The sequence below is a fragment of the Staurois parvus genome, unplaced genomic scaffold, assembly GCF_062004578.1.
Source record: "Staurois parvus isolate SC_StPar_1 unplaced genomic scaffold, SC_StPar_1.0 ptg000092l, whole genome shotgun sequence".
Lineage (NCBI taxonomy): Eukaryota > Metazoa > Chordata > Amphibia > Anura > Ranidae > Staurois > Staurois parvus.
In genome coordinates, this window is record NW_028317888.1 from 2,718,706 (window position 1) to 2,741,759 (window position 23,054).

At 46.2% G+C, this 23,054-nt stretch overlaps 1 protein-coding gene across 1 annotated transcript; it reads right to left on the reverse strand.

Moving 5' to 3' along the window:
- Positions 1 to 511: 511 nt before the first annotated feature.
- Positions 512 to 11,461, reverse strand: LOC149468127 (uncharacterized). Its single transcript, XM_089670679.1, has 2 exons — positions 11,331 to 11,461; positions 512 to 2,258 (listed from the first exon to the last, which is right to left on the reverse strand). The coding sequence occupies exons 1-2, from the start codon at positions 11,459 to 11,461 to the stop codon at positions 1,238 to 1,240; spliced, it is 1,152 nt and encodes a 383-aa protein (XP_089526805.1). The 3' UTR covers positions 512 to 1,237.
- Positions 11,462 to 23,054: the final 11,593 nt, after the last annotated feature.

The window sequence follows — 23,054 nt, forward strand, 5'->3', positions numbered from 1 at the left end:
CCATGCCTGGAACCTTACTCCATCTGACACATGGGGGAGGTGCCATCAAGGTGAGGGCTCATTATTCCATATACTATGGCAATGTCCTACCCTCCAGCCCTAAAATCCATGCATGAGAGAGTTCTTGATGTGCCTCTTCCTAATGACCCCATTCATTCTCTATTGGGTTTACCATTTTCAGGAATCTCTAAGCAGTCCAAGGAATTAGCCCACCATATTTTATTGGTGCCAGATGAGTTATCTCTAAGTGTTGGCTCTCTAACCTCCCCCCCAGCTCAGCTACCAGATACTATAACATTGGTTCCAGGCATGGAGCACCTTACACCAACCCAAGCTGACCAGCTGGACCTGTTCCATAAGGTATGAGACACATGGGACCATCCGGAATACGGTTTTCCATCTCCACCTTCACCACCTCCAATGCAGGTCACCTGATCTCCCTTGGAATGACTGGTGACTTCATTGGTTTGTGGTGTGAATGGATCTGAACCTCCATTTGTCACCTCTTCCTTTATATCTTGGTTGAATATACAGATGTTGTTGTTACGTTCAGCACTTTGTTGGCTGTCAGGGATTAGTATGAGACCGTGCCTGAAGAGAGAAACTAAGGGGTCCACTTATAGAAAATGTCACAAGAATCCATCCAGCCATGACAAACTCTGGCCGTAATTTAATGTAACACAGTGATTTCCTATGATCATCAGCTCCATCTAGAGACCAAAATGGGGTATGTGTCCTGAAAATAACTCAATGAGTAAAAATATCTCAATACTGCATTATGGCCACTAGATGGAGCCATGGAGCCAAGGAAATCAGTGTGAGATAAAATACACCCAATATTCATCCCAGCTGGGTCACACACATTCAAATTGTTTTCTTTTACACAGACCTCCAAGTGTTTGTGAAATCTCCCACCACAAAAGGTACTCAGAAAATGAAAGGTGATGACTCCATTTTTATTCTTCTGCTATCAATGGCCAACCCGGTCCCACACTTCATCCATGTCTTTGGGGACCTCTCATCTCCTTATCAACTGTTTCTTCCATGATGAAGATCAGCCATGGAGTATATCTGAGGTGTATATCAGGGTGTGCTTCTTCCCCACATGAGACTGGGATGTCCAGCAACATTCATCTAGAAGACATTTCCTGCACTCAAGGCACTAATACACCTCCAGGGTTGTGTGGGACCCCTGATGTACAGGAAGACAGGACTTCAGTGAGGAACATTTCTCTCACTAAGGACAAGAAAGTGGCTTCTTCCCAGTGTGCAATCTCTGATGTCTGTAAAAACTGGACTTACATGAAAAACATTTCCCGCACTCAGAACAGGAATATGGCTTCTCGCCCGTGTGAGATCGTTGATGCATGTAAAGACTGGACTTACGTGAAAAACATTTCCCGCACTCAGGACAGGAAAGTGGTTTCTCTCCTGTGTGAGATCTCTGATGTCTGTAAAGACTGGACTTACATAAAAAACATTTCCCGCACTCAGAACAAGAAAATGGCTTCTCCCCCGTGTGAGATCTCTGATGCTTGTAAAGACTTGACTTCTCTGAAAAACATTTCCCACACTCAGGACAAGAAAGTGGCTTCTCCCCAGTGTGAGATCTCTGATGTCTGTAAAGATCAGACTTTTGTGAAAAACTTTTCCCGCACTCAGGACAGGAATATGGCTTTTCACCAGTGTGAAACCTCTGATGTCTGTGATAAAAGGACTTGTTTGAAAAACATTTCCCGCACTCAGAACATGAGTATGGTTTTTCCCCCGTGTGAAGCCTTTGATGTGTGACAAGATCTGATTTAAGTATAAAACATTTTTCACACTCAGAACAGGAATATGGCTTTTCTCCTGTGTGAGATCGTATGTGGACATTAAGACCATACTTAGAACAGAAACATTTCCCGCACTCAAGACAGGAATATGGCTTCTCTCCTGTGTGAGATCTTATATGGACAATAAGGCAATATTTCAAGCTGAAACATTTCCCGCACTCAGGACAGGAAAAAGGCTTCCCACCTGTGTGAGATCTTTTATGAATATTAAGACCAGATTTGTAACGGAAACACTTCCCGCACTCAGGACAGGGATACGGCTTCTCCCCCGTGTGAGATCTTTTATGCACATTAAGATGGTATTTATAATAGAACCACTTCCCACACTCCGTACAGGAGAAGCTCTTCCCTGTTGGAAGGCCGGCCCGGTCCCGCACAGTCTGAGGTTCCTCAGGATACGAGGAATCCGATGGTCCATCTACACTGGGTGGTGCCGGATGGACATTGGAGGGAGCCGGGTTTTCTCCTGGACTATACTGTGTGATGTCCTCATCTTCTACTTTCCAGTCTGGAGACAAAGTGAGACAATCCTCGGAGGTTTTCCTCATCTCCCGGCCATGGACTAAAATACAAAGACAAAGAGGATTACTACACAGGAGCTGATTGGTTCCCCAAACCAGGACTCCGCCCACATCAGGCAGCTTAGTCTCTGAGGAGCTTACAATTCCACCCTCAAGAGAACTAGGAAATGGCTCCTCTGATCTCCTACCAGGTCATTTCTTTATTCATGGACCTTAGTCAGAGAGTGAGGAAACAACCAGAACTGTCTATTATAGGAGGGACAGTGATGAGGGGATTATAGGACGAGGGGCCCCACCCCCTCTATCACTCATCGCCATCTTCCCAACACAAGAAGTACTGCACTTCCTTATTTAGTCCATGATTTAGTCATGAAGAACAGCGGGGCTGAGCCCCACCAGAGGTCAGAGAGTGAGGATGGGGGGAGAACAACCAAGATGAAGACTGGACTGATCCTGAAGACCACCATCATTGGGGTATTGACTCCTCCCTCATTATCACTTTCTGTTTAAGGGTCCAAAGTTGGAGGATGTTATCACATTATTATCACCATGTAAAAGTCTGTGCTCCAATCACATCATCCGATATAAAATGTCCAGCTGGGAGGAAATGGGTGTAACATGAGAGAATCCATATTATGTGTATATATAGCAGTGGGGGGAGGGGGGAAAGCAGGAGTCTGGAGTATGAAATGTATAACATAGAGTATATAGTGCAGGGGTCAGGAGTATGTAATGTATAACATAGAGTATATAGTGCAGGGGTCAGGAGTATGTAATGTACAACATAGAGTATATAGTGCAGGGGTCAGGAGTATGTAATGTACAACATAGAGTATATAGTGCAGGGGTCAGGAGTATGTAATGTACAACATAGAGTATATAGTGCAGGGGTCAGGAGTATGTAATGTACAACACAGAGTATATAGTGCAGGGGTCAGGAGGATGTAATGTACAACAGAGTATATAGTGCAGGGGTCAGGAGTATGTAATGTACAACATAGAGTATATGGTGCAGGGTTCAGGAGTATGTAATGTACAACAGAGTATATAGTGCAGGGGTCAGTAGTATGGAATGTACAACATAGAGTATATAGTGCAGGGGTCAGGAGGATGTAATGTACAACAAAGTATATAGTGCAGGGGTCAGGAGTATGTCATGTACAACATAGAGTATATAGTACAGAGGTCAGGAGTATGTAATGTACAACATAGAGTATATAGTGCAGGGGTCAGGAGTATGTAATGTACAACATAGAGTATATAGTGCAGGGGTCAGGAGTATGTAATGTACAACATAGAGTATATAGTGCAGGAGTCAGGAGTATGTAATGTACAACATAGAGTATATAGTGCAGGGGTCAGGAGTATGTAATGTACAACATAGAGTATATAGTGCAGGGGTCAGAGGTATGTAATGTACAACATAGAGTATATAGTACAGGGGTCAGGAGTATGTAATGTACAACATAGAGTATATGGTGCAGGGTTCAGGAGTATGTAATGTACAACAGAGTATATAGTGCAGGGGTCAGGAGTATGGAATGTACAACATAGAGTATATAGTGCAGGGGTCAGGAGGATGTAATGTACAACAAAGTATATAGTGCAGGGGTCAGGAGTATGTAATGTACAACATAGAGTATATAGTGCAGGGGTCAGGAGTATGTAATGTACAACATAGAGTATATAGTGCAGGGGTCAGGAGTATGGAATGTACAACATAGAGTATATAGTGCAGGGGTCAGGAGGATGTAATGTACAACAAAGTATATAGTGCAGGGGTCAGGAGTATGTAATGTACAACATAGAGTATATAGTGCAGGGGTCAGGAGTATGTAATGTACAACATAGAGTATATAAGGCAGGGGTCAGGAGTATGTAATGTACAACATAGAGTATATGGTGCAGGGTTCAGGAGTATGTAATGTACAACAGAGTATATAGTGCAGGGGTCAGGAGTATGTAATGTACAACATAGAGTATATGGTGCAGGGGTCAGGAGTATGTAATGTACAACATAGAGTATATAGTGCAGGGGTCAGGAGTATGTAATGTACAACATAGAGTATATAGTGCAGGGGTCAGAGGTATGTAATGTACAACATAGAGTATATAGTGCAGGGGTCAGGAGTATGTAATGTACAACATAGAGTATATGGTGCAGGGTTCAGGAGTATGTAATGTACAACAGAGTATATAGTGCAGGGGTCAGGAGTATGTAATGTACAACATAGAGTATATGGTGCAGGGGTCAGGAGTATGTAATGTACAACATAGAGTATATAGTGCAGGGGTCAGGAGTATGTAATGTACAACATAGAGTATATAGTGCAGGGGTCAGAGGTATGTAATGTACAACATAGAGTATATAGTGCAGGGGTCAGGAGTATGTAATGTACAACATAGAGTATATCGTGTATTTAGTGTTCATGACCCACCTGTGCTGATCTCTGTAGGAGTGTCCTCCTCTATAAATGTCCCCGTTATTCCATCCTCCTCCATAGACTGCTGATCATCCCTCACATACGCCTCTTCTTCTTCTGCTTTTATCTCAACTTTTATATCTATCAGATCTTCACCCTAAACCAAGAAAATTAGAAATTTCACATAATATATACAGTTGCAAGAAAAAGTATGTGAACCCCTTGGGATTACGTGGAGTTTTGCATGAATTGGGCATAAAATGTGCTCTGAACGTCATCTAAGTCACAACAATAGAAGAACACAGTCTGCTGAACATAATACTACACAAACATTAGATGTTGCCATGGTTTAATTGCACATAACATGTAAACATTCACAGTGCAGGGAGGAAAAAGTATGTGAGGCCCTAGATTAATGACTTCTCCCAGAGCTAATTGGAGCCAGGAGTGAGCCAACCTTGACTCCAATCAGTGTGATGATATTGGATGTGTTGCTGACAGCTGTCCTGCCCTTAAAAAATGCACACCTGTTTTGGGTTTACTGGTTTCAAGAAGCACTTTCTGATGTGGACCATGCCTCGCAAAAAAGAGCTCTCAGAAGACCTACCATCAAGAATTGTTGACTTGCATGAAGCTGGAAAGGGTTACAAAAGTATCTCCTTGATCCTTGATGTTCCTGTGTCCACGGTAAGACAGACTGTCTACAAATGGAGAAAGTTTAGCACTGTTGCTACTCTCCCTAGGCGTGGTCGTCCTGTAAAAATGACTGCAAGAGCACAGCGCAGAATGCTGCATGAGGTAAAGAAGAATCCCAGAGTGTCAGCTAAAGACCTACAGAAATCTCTGGCACATGCTAACATTTTTGTTGACACATCTACAATAAGGAAAACATGAAACAAGAATGGAGTACATGGGAGGACACCACGGAGGAAGCCATTGCTGTCCAAAAAGAATATTGCAGCACGTTTGAAGTTTGCAAAAGAGCACCTGGATGTTCCACAGCACTACTGGCAAAATATACTGTGGACAGATGAAACCAAGATTGAGTTGTTTGGGAAGAACACACAACACTATGTGAGGAGAAAAAAAGGCCCAGCACACCAACATCAAAACCTCATCCCCACTGTGAAACATGGCGGAGGGAGCATCATGGTTTGGGGCTGCTTTGCTGCCTCAGGGCCTGGACGGATTGTTGTCATTGATGGGAAAATGAATTCCAGAGTTTATCAAGACATTTTGCAGGAAAACATACGACCATCTGTCCGCCAACTGAAGCTCCGCAGAGGATGGGTGATGCAACAGGACAATGACCCAAAGCATACAAGTCATTCAACAAAACAATGGCTGCAACAGCACAGAATACGCCTTCTGGAGTGGCCCAGTCAGAGTCCTGACCTCAACCCGATTGAAATGCTGTGGCATGACCTTAAGAGAGCAATTCACACCAGACATCCCAAGAATATTGCTACACTGAAACCGTTTTGTGAAGAGGAGTGGTCCAAAATGACTCCAGATCGTTGTGCAGGTCTGATCTGCAACTACAGGAAACGTTTGGTTGAGGTTATTGCTGCCAAAGGAGGGTCAACCAGTTATTAAGTCCAAAGGTTCACATACTTTTTCCTCCCTGCACTGTGAATGTTTACATGTTATGTGCAATTAAACCATGGCAACATCTAATGTTTGTGTAGTATTATGTTCAGCAGACTGTGTTCTTCTATTGTTGTGACTTAGATGACGTTCAGAGCACATTTTATGCCCAATTCATGCAAAACTCCACGTAATCCCAAGGGGTTCACATACTTTTTCTTGCAACTGTAAATATAAGCTAACATGAAAAATACAAATATTATCTCTACAAGTTCATGTTCTAGATTCTCCATCCCACCAACCTTGTAATAGTGAGGGATGGTGTGACCTTCCTGTGTGGAATCCCGGGAATACAGAGGACGGGGACATCTCTCTGGTGGGTGCCTGGTATTAGGTGGCTCCATCATATCCTTGTGTCCTTCTGAAAACTCCTCCATCACTCCATACTCCTCATCCTCCTCTTTATACTCTTCTTTAACATCAATATTATCATCCCCGAGGATTCCACTCTGAATGCATAATACAAAACCCATCAATGGTAACAATGCAGATAATGTACAGATCCTAATGATACTATCAGTGATTGTTCCTCATCTACCTGATGATGGTGAGGGATGGTGTGACCTTCCTGTGTGGAATCCCGGGAATACAGAGGACGGGGACATCTCTCTGGTGGGTTCCTGTAGCTGGATGACTCCACCATGGTGTCCTGGTACAGATCTTTGTGTCCTTTTAGAAGCTCTGACTCCTCCATCCCCCCATCCTCATCCTCCTCCTCTTTTATCTCTTCTTTAACCTCAACTTTAGGATCTCTCAGGTTTCCACTCTGAATATATAATAAAAATGACATCAATGGTAACAATGCAGATAATGTACAGATCCTAATGATACTGATAATGATCAGTGATTGGACAATGTCCCAGAATTTCCGGCACCGCTCACCTCTCCTGTCAGCAGCTCCATCATCTTCTTGGTGACTTCTAGAATCTTCTGCATGTTGTGTCTCTCAGGGTTTAGGGAGTCACATGGAGGCACTGTGATGGTCATATGATCACCTGACTTCAGAAGAGGAAATCTCTGTATTGAGGAACCAATAGGAATATCATGTTAGAATCCCAGAATCCTCCTCACCTCTCTGGTCAGGTCTGTGTTTTATTAATAGAGATGAGAGTGATGTCATGTGACCTCCCAGAATCCTCCTCACCTCTCCGGTCAGGTCTGTGTTTTATTAATAGAGATAAGAGTGATGTCATGTGACCTCCCAGAATCCTCCTCACCTCTCCGGTCAGGTCTGTGTTTTATTAATAGAGATAAGAGTGATGTCATGTGACCTCCCAGAATCCTCCTCACCTCTCCGGTCAGGTCTGTGTTTTATTAATAGAGATAAGAGTGATGTCATGTGACCTCCCAGAATCCTCACCTCTCCGGTCAGGTCTGTGTTTTATTAATAGAGATGAGAGTGATGTCATGTGACCTCCCAGAATCCTCCTCACCTCCGGTCAGGTCTGTGTTTTATTAATAGAGATCAGAGTGATGTCATGTGACCTCCCAGAATCCTCCTCACCTCTCCAGTCAGCTCTGTGTTTTATTAATAGAGATGAGAGTGACATCATGTGACCTCCCAGAATCCTCTTCACCTCTCCGGTCAGGTCTGTGTTTTATTAATAGAGATAAGAGTGATGTCATGTGACCTCCCAGAATCCTCCTCACCTCTCCGGTCAGCAGGTAGATGATCTCCAGGGTGAGGTTTAGTATCTTCTCAGTCATGTGACTCCGGTCCTCCTCCATCCTCATTGGTGCCATCATGTGATCTATACAGGTCTCCTTGTAGACGGATAACTTTGGGAAATGAAAGTAAGAATGATTTGGATGGTATTGGTCACACAATAATAGGATGTGGATGTGAGGGGGGAATAGGAGGGTTGGACATTGAAGAATTACTCCCCCCATGGGAAGACATTTAGTTTGGACTGTTCAGTATTTGCTACATCTTGGAGGTCCGGGGACAATCTTGATCTGCCGAAGCAGGGATCCCCTTTTCTCTGTTGGGTTTGTTTGGTCTCTGAACTGGTTTTGATGAGTTTTAGATCTGCAGACAAGGAATGATAAATCTGATCCTTCCTATGACTAGTTTGCTCTGAGGCAGTGCTGTGAGGTCAATGTCGGGTCATCATGCAGGGATGTTCACTTTACATCGCCCGACGCCCGGGACATGTACAGTTGTGTCCAAAATTATTCAACCCCCACTGAAATTGAGTGTTTTGGCCAGTTTGACATTGCTTTTGATCATTCAGTCATCTTGCTTACATTTACATTAAAGAGGCACTTGTAGGTCAGACAAATATAACATAACAGTTATAATGAAATAACCACAAATGTCTTTTCTGTGCTCACAGCATTATCAGTTTTATTCAACCCCCAAGTGACATTCAATCTTAGTACTTAGTACAGCATCCTTTTACAGTTATAACAGCTTTTAAACGTGAAGCATAGCTTGACACAAGTGTCTTGCAGCGATCTACGGGTATCTTCGCCCATTCTTCATGGGCAAAGGCCTCCAGTTCAGTCACATTCTTAGGCTTGCGCACTGCAACTGCTTTCTTTAAGTCCCACCAGAGGTTCTCAATCGGATTTAAGTCTGGTGACTGCGATGGCCACTCCAAAATGTTCCAGCCTTTCCTCTGCAACCATGCTCTAGTGGACTTGGAGGTATGCTTGGGATCATTGTCCTGTTGAAAGGTCCAACGTCTCCCAAGCCTCAGGTGTGTGACGGACTGCATCACGTTTCCATCCAATATCTCCTGGTACTGAAGAGAATTCATGGTACCTTGCACACGCTGAAGCTTCCCTGTACCTGCAGAAGCAAAACAGCCCCAAAGCATGATTGACCCTCCACCATGCTTCACAGTAGGCAAGGTGTTCTTTTCATCATAGGCCTTGTTCTTCCTCCTCCAAACATAGCGTTGATCCATGGGCCCAAACAGTTCTAATTTTGTTTCATCAGTCCACAGAACACTATCCCACAACTTTTGTGGTTTGTCCACATGGCTTTTGGCATACTGCAGTCGACTCTTCTTATTCTTTGGAGACAGCAAGGGGGTACGCCTGGGAGTTCTGGCACGGAGGCCTTCATTACGCAGTGTGCGTCTTATTGTCTGGGCTGAAACTTCTGTACCCACATCTGACAAATCTTTTCTCAGTTCCTCAGCAGTCACACGGGGACTTCTCTCCACTCTACGCTTCAGGTAGCGCACAGCAGTCGAAGTCAGCATCTTCTTTCTGCCACGACCAGGTAGCGTTTCAACAGTGCCCTTTGCCTTGAATTTGCGAATGATGCTTCCTAAGGTGTCTCTTGGTATGTTTAACATCTTTGCAATCTTCTTATAGCCATTGCCCTTCCTGTGAAGAGAAATCACCTCTTCTCTTGTCTTCCTGGACCATTCTCTTGCCTTCACCATGTTTGTAACCACACCAGTAAATGTCTAGAAGGAGCTGAGTATCACAGTCATTTTAAAGCTGCCTAATTGGTGCTTATTATGCTTGATTGCTGCTCGGTGACATCCACAGGTGTTTTCAATACCTGATGGAAAGCACCTGTATGAACCTCTGTTCTTCAGAGTGGTAGTCTTTAAGGGGTTGAATAATTGTGGCAATGAAGAAACCACATAAGAACCATTTACTACTGTATTACATAAACAATTGATGTCATTTTAGTTGCATTTGGGTAGTTACAACGTCCTTGTAGGATTTGATTCTGAATACAATTCCAAATGTACACTATAGTCCCTAAACCCCTTTACAGCATTGGGGGTTGAATAATTTTGGACACAACTGTAGTTCTGGGTGCCGGGCAAGTATTGTTTTTATTCTTTATTCCTGCTGAGGGCAAGCCGCAGGGCTCTCCTTTCAGGTGCCAGCCTCTGCCACCCCGTCTGTGTGAACCTCCCCTGTACCTACTATGCTTCTCTGGCTCTGCTTACCCATCTGTGGGCCCGGGTCAGCGGGTGCCAGAGGGTAGAGGGGACAGATGTCAGGGCTCTGTCCTTGGCAGAGGTGTTAGGAGACATGGCAACCCTGCCAGTACCTTGCATGGCCGCAGAAGTTCACATTGGCTCAAATTTGGTGGCAAACGGCCTTTATAAGGAAGCCCTGCACTACTCTCAGGTGCTGGTTGATCTCTGGCTCCCCAGTACCTTGTTCCTGTTCTACTGTGAACTGTGATTTCCTTTTCCTGTGCTACTGTGATCTGTGATTTCCTGTTACTGACTCGGCTTGCTCCTGGACCTGTCTTCTCTGCTTAAACCCTGACCTGACCTCGGCTGGCTAACAGATATTCTCTCTTGCTCCTCTGTGCCTGACCTCGGCTTGGCTAACAGATATTCTCTCTTGCTCCTCTGTGTATGACCTCGGCTATCCCATCTGACTATGTCTGTTCTGATCTCCACCCAGTACCAGACCTTGGCTTTTAACCGGCTATCCAGTAATCCTGTTCCCCGGAAGGGCTTTCATACCTCACACAGGCACCACCTGTCTGCAGACCCCATCTCAGTGCATCAGCTGTGCTCCTGGGTGGACCACCAACAAGCACTCCTACAGGTGACCTGTGCCACTTTGGTCCCGATTCCTGCTGTCCCACTCTCAGGGGAGTCTGGAACTTAGCTGCAAGGGAAGCCCTCTCTCCACTGGCATCTCTCACCAGGTACGTGATAGTATCAATCAGCCATTATGTCTGAGGCCGAGAGAGGTGCTTCTGCATTAGAGGCCTTGTGCCAACAGATGACGGCACTTACGCAAGTGGTCAAGGATCTGCAGGAGGAATATTTTCAGCTGGAGGGACATCTTCATTCGCTCACTACTGCTGCGACTTCTGCAGACCAGAATCCATTGCCTAGTCCTATCCCTACAGTGGCACCAGCCAGTTCGCTTTCCACTGTTACACCCGCTGTGGTACTACTCAGGGTTACCATTCCGGAACGCTTCCTGGGGACCGACGTAAATTCCGAGCCTTCAAGAATGCTTGTGAGTTGTATTTTGCACTGCAACCCAGGACCTTCTCACTTGAGGCAGTTAAAGTGGGGTTCATCATTTCTGTCATATCTGACGAACCTCAATCATGGGCACACAGCTTACTGGAACAAAAAGAACCAGCGCTAAACTCAGTGATCACATTCGTTGAAGCCATGGCAGCTCTTTATGATGACCCCCAGAGGACCTCTACTGCTGAATCCACCCTTCATGCTCTACAGCAAGGCCGACGGCATGTGGAGGACTACATTGTGGAATTCCGCAAATGGTCCGCCAATACCGGGTTGAATGACGCAGCCCTAAAATACCAGTTCCATCTAGGTCTGTCTGAGTCCCTCAAGGACGAATTAGCTAGGGTGGAGGCTCCCTCCTCCTTGGAGAATCTAATTCAACTCACTACCTAATTGGATCGACGGCTACAGGAGAGACATTCTGAACATACCCAGACCCTTTGCCAAGGGTTTTGCCAAGGGTTCCAAGACCAGTGGATTCTGTCCCTATTTCTCCGCCTATCAGCACTCCTGAAGTAAAACCCATGCAAATTGGCCTTCTCTGACCTGCCTTATCTCCAGAGGAAAGATTACGCAGACGGCAAGGCAACCTATGCCTTTACTGCGGGGCTGTCATGGATCCACACCGCACACACATGCCCACGGCGCCTAGCTAACCGAGGTATGCACGTCCGGCCGTGACTTGGGGTAAAGAGGGATGAGGGGGTCTTACTTTGAGCATATAAGACTGGCCATGATACGCATTCACAGCCCGCACTGCATCTGGCCACTACTAGAGGGAGACTCCACTCCAATCCAGATGGCTGACCACACACAGGCAGATACAAATCTTATATACAATCTGGTGCAATCTAAGGGTTGGGGAGCAGTCTAGCAATTGGCACACACTTCTAGCATTCCTCCAGCTATCCTACAAGCTAGAACCCCGGTGTGAATGACGATTCCACTGTCCACACCCCCCCACACCAGTCACACAACAAACGGTAGCTTGCCACCATCCAACAGTTTGTTGGCAGACTGGTCTGCTGGGCCACCACACACACAGATCTCCGTCTGGCAGATCTGCTACTTTACAATCTGCATGCAATTTGCCAACACACAGTGCAATTGAATACAGATTGGCAATGAAGTTAGATCGAGCATATATAGACACTGTAATACAATAATCTCTCCGGAGATATGAGCCGGAGCTTAAGTATCCAGAAGTCACTTATTAACTTTATGATTTAATATCCCGAAAGTGAGCTGTGCATAGAATATGTACAAAGTATAAAAAGTTACAAATAATACAGAAAATACAAAAAGACACACAATTGGCTATTGACTATAAAATAAAAGGGAATAAAAGCAGAAATAAAACTTTTACTAAGAGTTATCCTGTGACTGGAGCAAGTTAGAGAATGTCCGTGATTCGCCAGTAAAATAGAAATGGCCCTCAATTTATTGAAATATGGACATAGGCTGGACATTAGCCCTTGGCCAATCAACCCTATACCAGCCCACAGGACGTTCTGGGTACTGAAGTACCCAAAGTCGATTGGACCAGGAACGGTTTGAATCACCAAGTCAGGGATAGAATTTCTGACACCGGCGCATCAATCTGATCGCGACAGTACCAATCACTGTTCAGCTGTTGCAATCAGGTGCCATATACCTGTTTTCTGCATTTCTCTGGGATTCTACAGAGGCTATAAATACAGTTTTACATGCAGATGTAGCTTACAGTGTGTCCAATCAGAAGGAAGTATTTTCATCTCTCTGCAACTAATATTGTATCTTTTATGAAAGAAGAAATATATTCCTCTGATCTGTGGATATAAATCACAGCTAGCAGACAAAGCGGAGCCCTCTCCTGGTCTCCTGCTGCTTCCCGAAGCCGAAATGGTTGGAGCTCTTCTTTTAGATTTCAAGAAGGTGGCAATCTCTGGCTACATAGGTGACAACGTTTTTTTGACATGCTCTGTCCTTTCAGATGCCAATTGGTGAACATATGTCTCTGACTGAATTCGGAACACTTATCTTTAATAACATGGACTGAAACTAAATTTACAATGACATATTTCTACTGATCACATCTCAACTACTCAAATCTTACATTTATGTAACAGGGCCATGGGCCATTTCTTATGCAACTGCCCAGTGTGACCAAGTAAGTCCAGCCAGCCTCATCCTTCATATCTCCAGTTATCCAGAACCTTAACCACCCATGTCGTTCTACCCATGTCATTACAGGTGGCTGGAAAGGAAGTCAAGTTGTGGGCAATCATTGATTCTGGAGCCTGCAGTTTTTTCTTGGACATCAACCTTGCCCAGAACCTAGGTATTCCTCTTTGTCCTAAAAGACAAAGGCTTGATGTACTCCTAGCAGATGGCACCGCTCCGCTCCTAGCTCAGGACCCGTTACCCAAGAAACCATTCCCATCCTAGCCACAACTGACTCTGTCCATCAGGAATTCATCTGCTTTGACATCCTGAGATCTCTCATGTTTCCAGCCATCCTAGGAATACCTTGGTTGCAAGCTCACAATCCATAAATCAACTGGCTCAAGAAAGAAGTCACCTTCCCATCAAATTACTGTATTCAGCACTGTGGCACTCCCACACCCACCAATTTCCCTGTGTGCCTCTCAGTTCAGCCTACATCAGATGCCAGTCAATCCGTTCCCCCTGCCTACCACCATTTCCTTGATGTATTTGATAAAAAGAAAGCTGACACTTTACCATCTCATCAATCATATTATTGTCCTATTGAGCAGCCAACATTTGCCAACGTTTATCAGAAGTTCATCAAGGGCTTCTCAACCATTATAGCCCCCATTACCCAACTCACTCGCCAGCATACACATTTTCTCTGGAGCCAAGAAGCACAGACAGCCTTTGAGCAGTTAAAAAAGCAGTTCACTTCTGCTCCTGTATTACAACACCCAGAGCCAACACTTCCTTCATCCTGGAGGTAGAAGCATCGGAGGTGGCTACAGGAGCCAAGGCCCAAAAGCTCTGCTCCATCGGGTAGCGTTTTGCTCTAAGAAACTAAGCCAAGCTGAAAGGCACTACGACATAGGCAACAGGGAACTTTTGGAGATCAAAATGGCGTTCAAAGAATGGAGGTACCTTTTGGAAGGAGCTAGTCACTCAATCATGATCTTTACAGTTCATAAGAATCTAGAATATTTAAGATCTGCCAAGTGCCTAAGACCGCAGCAAGCTAGATGGGTCCTATATTTCTCCATCTTCAATTTTCACATGACCTACCGCTCAGGATCCAAGAATGGGAAAGCAGATGCTCTATCACGTATGTTCCCAGATTCAGTTTAAACTTTGCCCCCGATACCATCCTGTCGGCCCAAAATTTTTTGTTGATTCAGCCCAGTCTGAAGCTTTTGATTGAACAGGCATCTGCACGGTGTACCGTACCTGAGCAGAACTCATTAAGAAGGCAGGATGGCTTTCTGTGGCACCAGGATAAGATCTTTGTACTCCAGGAGGTAAGATCCCAAGTTTTCAAGACATTCCACGACCATCAACTGGCTGAAAAACAATGGACCTGATCCAGCGATCATTTTGGTGGCCCAACTTATGTCAGGACTGCAGAACTTAAGTAAATCCTGCACAGTATGTCTACGTAGCAAGGGAGACAAAGCCAAGGCATGGGGGTTTCTGAGGCCCCAATCCATTCCTAATCGTCCCTGGGAAATTATCACAATGGACTTTATTGTACACTTGCCGCCCTCTGAGGGGTTTGCTACCATCCTAGTAGTGATAGATCGGCTATCCAAGATGGCCCACTTTCTGCCAATGATAGGAACTCCGTTGGCGCCTGAGACGGCACATATTTTTATTAAGGAAATCGTTAAGCTACACGAACTGCCCAGCAATATCGTGTCTGACCGAGGGGTTCAATTTACCTCCAGGTTCTGGAGAGCCTTATGTAAAACCCTGAAAGTGGAACTCTGCCTATCATCGGCCTACCACCCTCAAAGAAATGGCCAAACTGAACAAATTAACCAAATGTTAGAACAATATCTACGATGTCTCTCCGCCTTTTCCCAGGATGACTGGACATCTCTACTCCCATTAACAGAATTTGCATACAATAATTCTGTCCATTCCGCTACGAATCAGTCGCAATTTTGGGCTAATTACGGATTCCACCCTTCATGCCTGCCGGATACCATACTCGAAACCTCGGTACCTGCAGTTCAGGACAGAATCCGCAGGATACAGGACAACTATTGAGCTCTCCAGGAATCCGTACAAAGATTGCAAACTGACTACAAAAGATACTATGACAAGAAACGGAGGGGAAATCCTTCTCTGCAGGTTGGAGACCAGGCTTGGTTATCAACAGCCAACCTAAAACTTCCTTGCCCATCGTGGAAGTTGGGACCAAGATACATTGGGCCCTTTCAGATCCAATGAGTAATCAATCCAGTGGCATATGAGCTATCTCTTCCCGAATCATATGGGATTCACCCAGTCTTCCATGTTTTTCTGCTCAAGACAGCAGTTCATGATCCATTTCCGGGAAGAGTAGAACCTCCTCCGCCACCAATAACAGTTGGGGAGGATGCAGAACACGAGACAGAATCAATCCTGGACTGCAAGAAGCGAGGAAGGCAGATTCAGTTCTTGATCAAATGGAAGGGGTAACTCCTGAAGAAGGCTCCTGGGAACCAAAGACAACATACATGCCCCAAGACTTCTCCAGGAGTTCTACTCCAAATATCCAGACAAGATGGCCCAAGTAGGCATCTGGAGGCTGCCCTTGGGGGGCACTGTCAGGGCTCTGTCCTCAGCAGAGGTGTTAGGAGACCTGACACCCCTCCAGTACCTTGCATGGCCACAGTTCACATTGGCTCAAATTTGGCAGCAAACGGCCTTTATAAGGAAGCCCTGCACTACTCTCAGGTGGTGGTTGATCTCTGGCTCCCCGGTACCTTGTTCCTGTGCTACTGTGAACTGCGATTTCCTGTTCCTGTGCTACTGTGATCTGTGATTTCCTGTTCCTGTGCTACTGTGATCTGTGATTTCCTGTTCCTGTGCTACTGTGATTTCCTGTTCCTGTGCTACTGTGATCTGTGATTTCCTGTTACCGACTCCGCTTGCTCCTGGACCTGTCTTCTCTGCTTAAACCCTGACCTGACCTCGGCTTGGCTAACGGATATTCTCTCTTGCTCCTCTGTGCATGACTTCGGCTTGGCTAACGGATATTCTCTCTCGCCCCTCTGTGTATGACCTTGGTTATCCCATCTGACTACGTCTCTTCTGATCTCCACCCAGTACCGGACCTTGGCTTTGAACCGGCTATCCAGTAATCCTCTGTTCCCCGGAAGGGCTTGCATACCTCGCACAGGCACCTCCTGTCTGCAGACCTCATCTCAGTGCATCAGTTGTGCTCCAGGGTGGACCACCAACAAGCACTCCTACAGGTGACCTGTGCCACTTTGGTCCTGACTCCTGCTGTCCCACTCTCAGGGGAGTCTGGAACTTAGCTGCAAGGGAAGCCCTCTCTCCATTGGCCTCTCACACCAGGTAAGTAACAACGGAGGAGAGCGGACACGTTCACTCCCTTCTTGTCCTGACCCAGAAGTGATGTTATGACAGATTTCCTGACCATCGAGGCCGGCAAAGAATGTAATGCGGTGCGATGTGCTCTACATTCCATCCAATGGAGTACAGGGGAGACATTGGGGGTCTTTTAGACCCTGGATGACTCAATAAAGAGAACCTGTCATCAAAAGTCATCTCATAGAGGACTTTGTCCCCTTAAGTAAAAATGTTTTTTTAATTGTAAAGAATGAAAGTTACACCCAAGTACATAACTCCTCCCCCCCACCCCCACATATATGCACACCCAAACATAAGAGCACACGCTGGAGCGCCTACACGTGATAACATTGATTGTGATACACGTTACATATCGCCGGTCACACCAGAATGAGAGGATAATTCTAGGAGCAGACCTCCTCCGTACTCTATACTGATGACCTAGAAGGGGCTATAAATGTGTCCCCTATAGATAATACCGGGGACTAAAGGTTGTCACCATTTCAGCACACACAACTTAAGGTTTGACATGTTGGATATCTATTTACTCGCTGCAACCTCGGCTTTTATATTTTTACACATAAATGGGTCATTTATTGCTTTTTGTGCCCTGAAATCAGCTTAAGTGTATTTTTTAATGAAATTTGGCATTTCCTAGACTTTGTGATAATATTTTGTGACATAAAAAATTGGAACTGCCGCTATTTTATTCTCTAAAGTCTCTAATTTTAGAAAATCGATAGTTTGGGGGTTTTGTGTCGTCTTCAGGCTAAAATAATTTTTTTAATGTGTGCAAAAAATGCAAAAACATCTCTGGGAGTGAAAGGCAGAAAGGATAATCAGGACACTCCCCTTTCCTGAGCAGCAGCCAATCGGTTCTCATTACACTGCAAGGTCTCTCCCCTCCATGCTAGTCCCCGGGTGCAGTGCTGGAGACAGGCGGGGGAGGGGAAGAGGAGATAAACAGCGCAATGTTACACATATTAAATGTTTTAGTCGCTATAAAGCCCCTTTCATGTTTAAACCCCCCGGACATTCCTAAAAGAGCCTCAGATTTATATACATTTTCTGTTACAAAGGAATGTTTCCTTCCTCCTGAGCAGCAATGTAAGGGGCTCTATGCTCCATACTCCTGACCCCGGCACTCCATCATTGTGTTGGCTGCATAGTGTAATGATTGCCCATTGGCTGCCTGTGTAGTGTCATCATTGCCCTTTGTAGGCCATGTATGGTCAGGATGGTCCTTGTCTTGTCTATTTATTGTCAGTGCTGTTTGTTTAGAGGACCATATTACTAGAATTTATCTCCACAATGAGGAGAATGTTCCGGCCCCGGAAGTGGGGGAATGTTCTGCCCCTGAAGGGGTTCATCTGGGTTCCCACACTATATATGTGTGTATCATCATCTGCTGGAGATAAAAGATGTCACAGTGACTATGGAGGAAGAGGACGGGCATGACTATAAAGGAAGAGGACGGACATGACTATGGAGGAAGAGGACGGACGTGACGATGGAGGAAGAGGACGGACGTGACGATGGAGGAAGAGGACGGACGTGACTATGGAGAAAGAGGGCGGACGTGACTATGGAGGAAGAGGACGGACGTGACTATGGAGGAAGAGGATGGATGTGACTATGGAGGAAGAGGATGGACGTGACTATGGAGGAAGAGGACGGACGTGACTATGGAGGAAGAGGACGGACGTGACTATGGAGGAAGAGGACGGACATGACTATGGAGGAAGAGGATGGATATGACTATGGAGGAAAAGGACGGACGTGACTATGGAGGCAGAGGACAGACGTGACACTATGGAAGAAGAGGACGGGCGTGACTATGGAGGGAGAGGACGGACGTGACTATGGAAGAAGAGGACGGGCATGACTATGGAGGGAGAGGACGGACGTGACTATGGAGGAAGAGGACAGACGTGACACTATGGAAGAAGAGGACGGACGTGACTATGGAGGGAGAGGACGGACATGACTATGGAGGGAGAGGACGGGCATGACTATGGAGGGAGAGGGTGGAAGTGACTATGAAGGAAGAGGACGGGCATGACTATGGAGGGAGAGGACGGACGTGATTATGGAGGAAGAGGATGGACGTGACTATGGAGGAAGAGGACGGGATGACTATGGAGGGAGAGGGTGGAAGTGACTATGAAGGAAGAGGACGGGCATGACTATGGAGGGAGAGGACGGACGTGATTATGGAGGAAGAGGATGGACGTGACTATGGAGGAAGAGGGCGGAGATGACGGGGGGGTTACTGGGTGTAAATAGGAAATAACATCTTATTACCTCCTCTGCTGCCACTTCCACCAACGTCTCCTCTCTGCTTCCTGTCTGCGCCTGACATCACTTCCTGTCTGTGTCTGACATCACTTCCTGTGTGTACCTGACATCACTTCCTGTCTGCATTCCATAGAGACTTCCTGTGTGAGTATAGGTGAGATCAGCACCTTGTGGAGTTCAGAGGAACTGCAGCCCCGAGATCCATCCCATAATCCCCCTTCCTGTATAATATGTACCTTACAGGGATACTACGGGAGATGAAACATTACTGAATAAAGGAAGAAGAAATAAATGTAACTCTTATGTAACCAACTGTTCAACAAACATCTCTTATTACATATAGAAAAGTCTTACAAACACAGAACACAAAATACAAATGTATAGCTAATGAGAGCGATCCCGCCAAACCTGATCCTTCTGGGGGGGACAATGCAAAAATATATATCAATCCACTCATAATGACATCATCTTCTGGGAGTGTCTGCACATCCATCCATTTCATACACATTTCATTGTCTCAGCGGATCTCCTGCAGCCTATTAGCTCCCATTTCCCTCTCTATGTCTCAGCAGATCTCCTGCAGCCTATTAGCACCCATTTCCCTTTCTATGTCTCAGCGGATCTCCTGCAGCCTATTAGCGCCCATTTCCCTCTCTATGTCTCAGCAGATCTCCTGCAGCCTATTAGCTCCCATTTCCCTCTCTATGTCTCAGCTGATCTCCCGCAGCCTATTAGCTCCCATTTCCCTTTCTATGTCTCAGCGGATCTCCTGCAGCCTATTAGCTCCCATTTCCCTCTTTATGTCTCGGCGGATCTCCTGCAGCCTATTAGCACCCATTTCCCTCTCTATGTCTCAGCTGATCTCCCGCAGCCTATTAGCTCCCATTTCCCTTTCTATGTCTCAGCGGATCTCCTGCAGCCTATTAGCTCCCATTTCCCTCTTTATGTCTCGGCAGATCTCCTGCAGCCTATTAGCTCCCATTTCCCTCTCTATGTCTCGGCAGATCTCCTGCAGCCTATTAGCTCCCATTTCCCTTTCTATGTCTCAGCGGATCTCCTGCAGCCTATTAGCTCCCATTTCCCTCTTTATGTCTCAGCAGATCTCCTGCAGCCTATTAGCTCCCATTTCCCTCTCTATGTCTCGGCAGATCTCCTGCAGCCTATTAGCTCCCATTTCCCTCTCTATGTCTCGGCAGATCTCCCGCAGCCTATTAGCTCCCATTTCCCTTTCTATGTGTCTGTACTCTGTGGGGGCGGGACTTGGGAGAATTAGACTCTGTGGGGGCGGGACTTGGTGAGCAGTACTCTGTGGGGGCGGGACTTGGTGAGCAGTACTCTGTGGGGGTTTGACTTGGTGAGCAGTACTCTGTGGGGGCAGGACTTGGTGAGCAGTACTCTGTGGGGGCGGGACTTGGTGAGCAGTACTCTGTGGGGGGGGACTTGGTGAGCAGTACTCTGTGGGGCGGGATTATGATTAGATTTACTATTCCATTCATTTTCTGCTCATATAAAGATGGAATTCAGATATAAAGACGGGAAGTATGGAGCAGAGAAATGAATAGACCTCCCAGCAATGTTATTACCAGGCTGCAGCTAGGGGGAGCTCTAATGTCACCCCAGCAGAGGGATCCCATCTAGCCCACATTAACCCTCTCACTGCCAGAGCTGGTTTTGCAGTGTGTAGGAGTCTGGGATGTGTTTTGTTGAGGTGGGGGAGGGGTTATGAATGGGTTCCATTCTCACTGTAGAATGTGCTGCAACAGAAGTGACATGAAGGCTCCTCCCACACTGATCACGGGACACGTATGACTTTTTGCTGCATTTCTGCCATGTTTTTACCGTGTTTGCATTGCACTTCTTAAAGATCATGTGACTCAAAATCCGCACCAAACCCTCACCGTGGGGGCATTGTTGATTTGTTCTGCGGCGGTTTCCATTGATTTCAATGGGGAGGGGCGTTCTTGGAGCGTTTTTTTATCACACCAAACCTGCAGCAAAAATGCAACAAGCAGGACTTTGAAAAACGCAGCGGCCCCGCATCGGCTGAGTGTGAAGAGTTCCAGGAATACACGGTCACATGATGTTCTTCTACTAACACAAACCTGGGAGAACACCGGATGGGGTGACAGCAGAGTGACCGATAATGACACACATTGAGCTGCCGATAAAACTTCATTTCCAGAGTCCCCCCACAATACAGGAGGGGGCGCTATGTACTGTGGGGTCTGGGGGAAGGAATCCGGGAGGGAAATGTCATCTGCAGAACATTTCATACTCTGCTCTAAATTTATAAATGTCAGCGACGTGCGATGATTGACACCCCCTTACCCAGATAATGGGGACTTGTAATCTGACAGATTCACACAGGAATTGTTCATTGCTGAAGGAGCCCCGAGAAACCTTTGGAGGAACCCCTGACTGAGAGAGGCTGGACTAGGCAGTCATATATTTCTGTCCCCCTTGGTGGGAGTGGAGGTGACCCCTCTATAAGGATCTACAGTCCATACACACCCAGCACAAGGCCGGGGTCACACTACCAGACGCTTCTCGGGGCTGCAGTTCCTCTGAGCTCCACAAGGTGGGGATCTCACTACTACCCAGACAGGAAGTCTCTATGGAAGACAGACAGGAAGTGATGTCAGTGACAGACAGGAAGTGATGTCAGTGACAGACAGGAAGTGATGTCAGGTACAGACAGGAAGTTCCGTGTGAGAAGTGAGGCAAGAGGAAGCAGAGAGGAGACGTTGGTGGAAGTGGCAGCAGAGGAGGTAATAAGATGTTATTATTATTATTATTATTATACAGGATTTATGGCGCCAACAGTTTGCTCAGCACTTTACAATATAATGGGAGACAATACAGATCAATACAAGAGGGATTTGAGTGCCTGCTCCTTGGAGCTTACAATCTAAGAGATTTCCTATTTGCACCCAGTAACCCCCCCATCATGTCCATCCTCTTCCTCCATAGTCATGTCCATCCTCTTCCTCCATAGTCATGTCCGTCCTCTTCCTCCATAGTCACGTTCGTCCTCTTCCTCCATAGTCATGTCCGTCCTCCATAGTCACTGTGACGTCTTTTATCTCCAGCAGATGATGATACACACATATATAGTGTGGGAACCCAGATTAACCCCTTCAGGGGCAGAACATTCCCCCACTTCCGGGGCCGGAACATTCTCCTCATTGTGGAGAGGTGTCACCTTCTCACCTCATCAGTCTATACTAACGGATTATACCACTTTTATTAGTTGCGGGGAATGGAGAATCCTAAAATATCACACTGACCTCACAGCTCCTCCTCCCAATGTTCTTCCATCCAGAGTCTATATGTCCTATGACATCACACTGACCTCACAACTCCTCCTCCCAATGTCCCTCCATCCAGAGTCAGAGAATCCTATGACATCACACTGACCTCACAGCTCCTCCTCCCAATGTCCCTCCATCCAGAGTCAGAGAATCCTATGACATCACACTGACCTCACAGCTCCTCCTCCCAATTTCCCTCCATCCAGAGTCTATATGTCCTATGACATCACACTGACCTCACAGCTCCTCCTCCCAATGTCCCTCCATCCAGAGTCAGAGAATCCTATGACATCACACTGACCTCACAACTCCTCCTCCCAATGTCCCTCCATCCAGAGTCAGAGAATCCTATGACATCACACTGACCTCACAGCCCCTCCTCCTAATGTCCCTCCATCTAGAGAATCCTATGACATCACACTGACCTCACAGCTCCTCCTCCCCCCGACGTCCCTCCATCCAGAGTCAGAGAATCCTATGACATCACACTGACCTC

What these genes read in the sequence shown, in the direction of transcription:
- LOC149468127 (XM_089670679.1), bottom strand. Translation starts at nt 11,461, where the DNA reads ATGACAGAAATGATGAACCCCACTTTAACTGCCTCAAGTGAGAAGGTC. An exon ending in CCAGGAAGCGTTCCGGAATG is followed by an intron (nt 2,259 to 11,330) that starts GTAACCCTGAGT and finishes GGCACCACCCAG; the next exon opens with TGTAGATGGACCATCGGATT.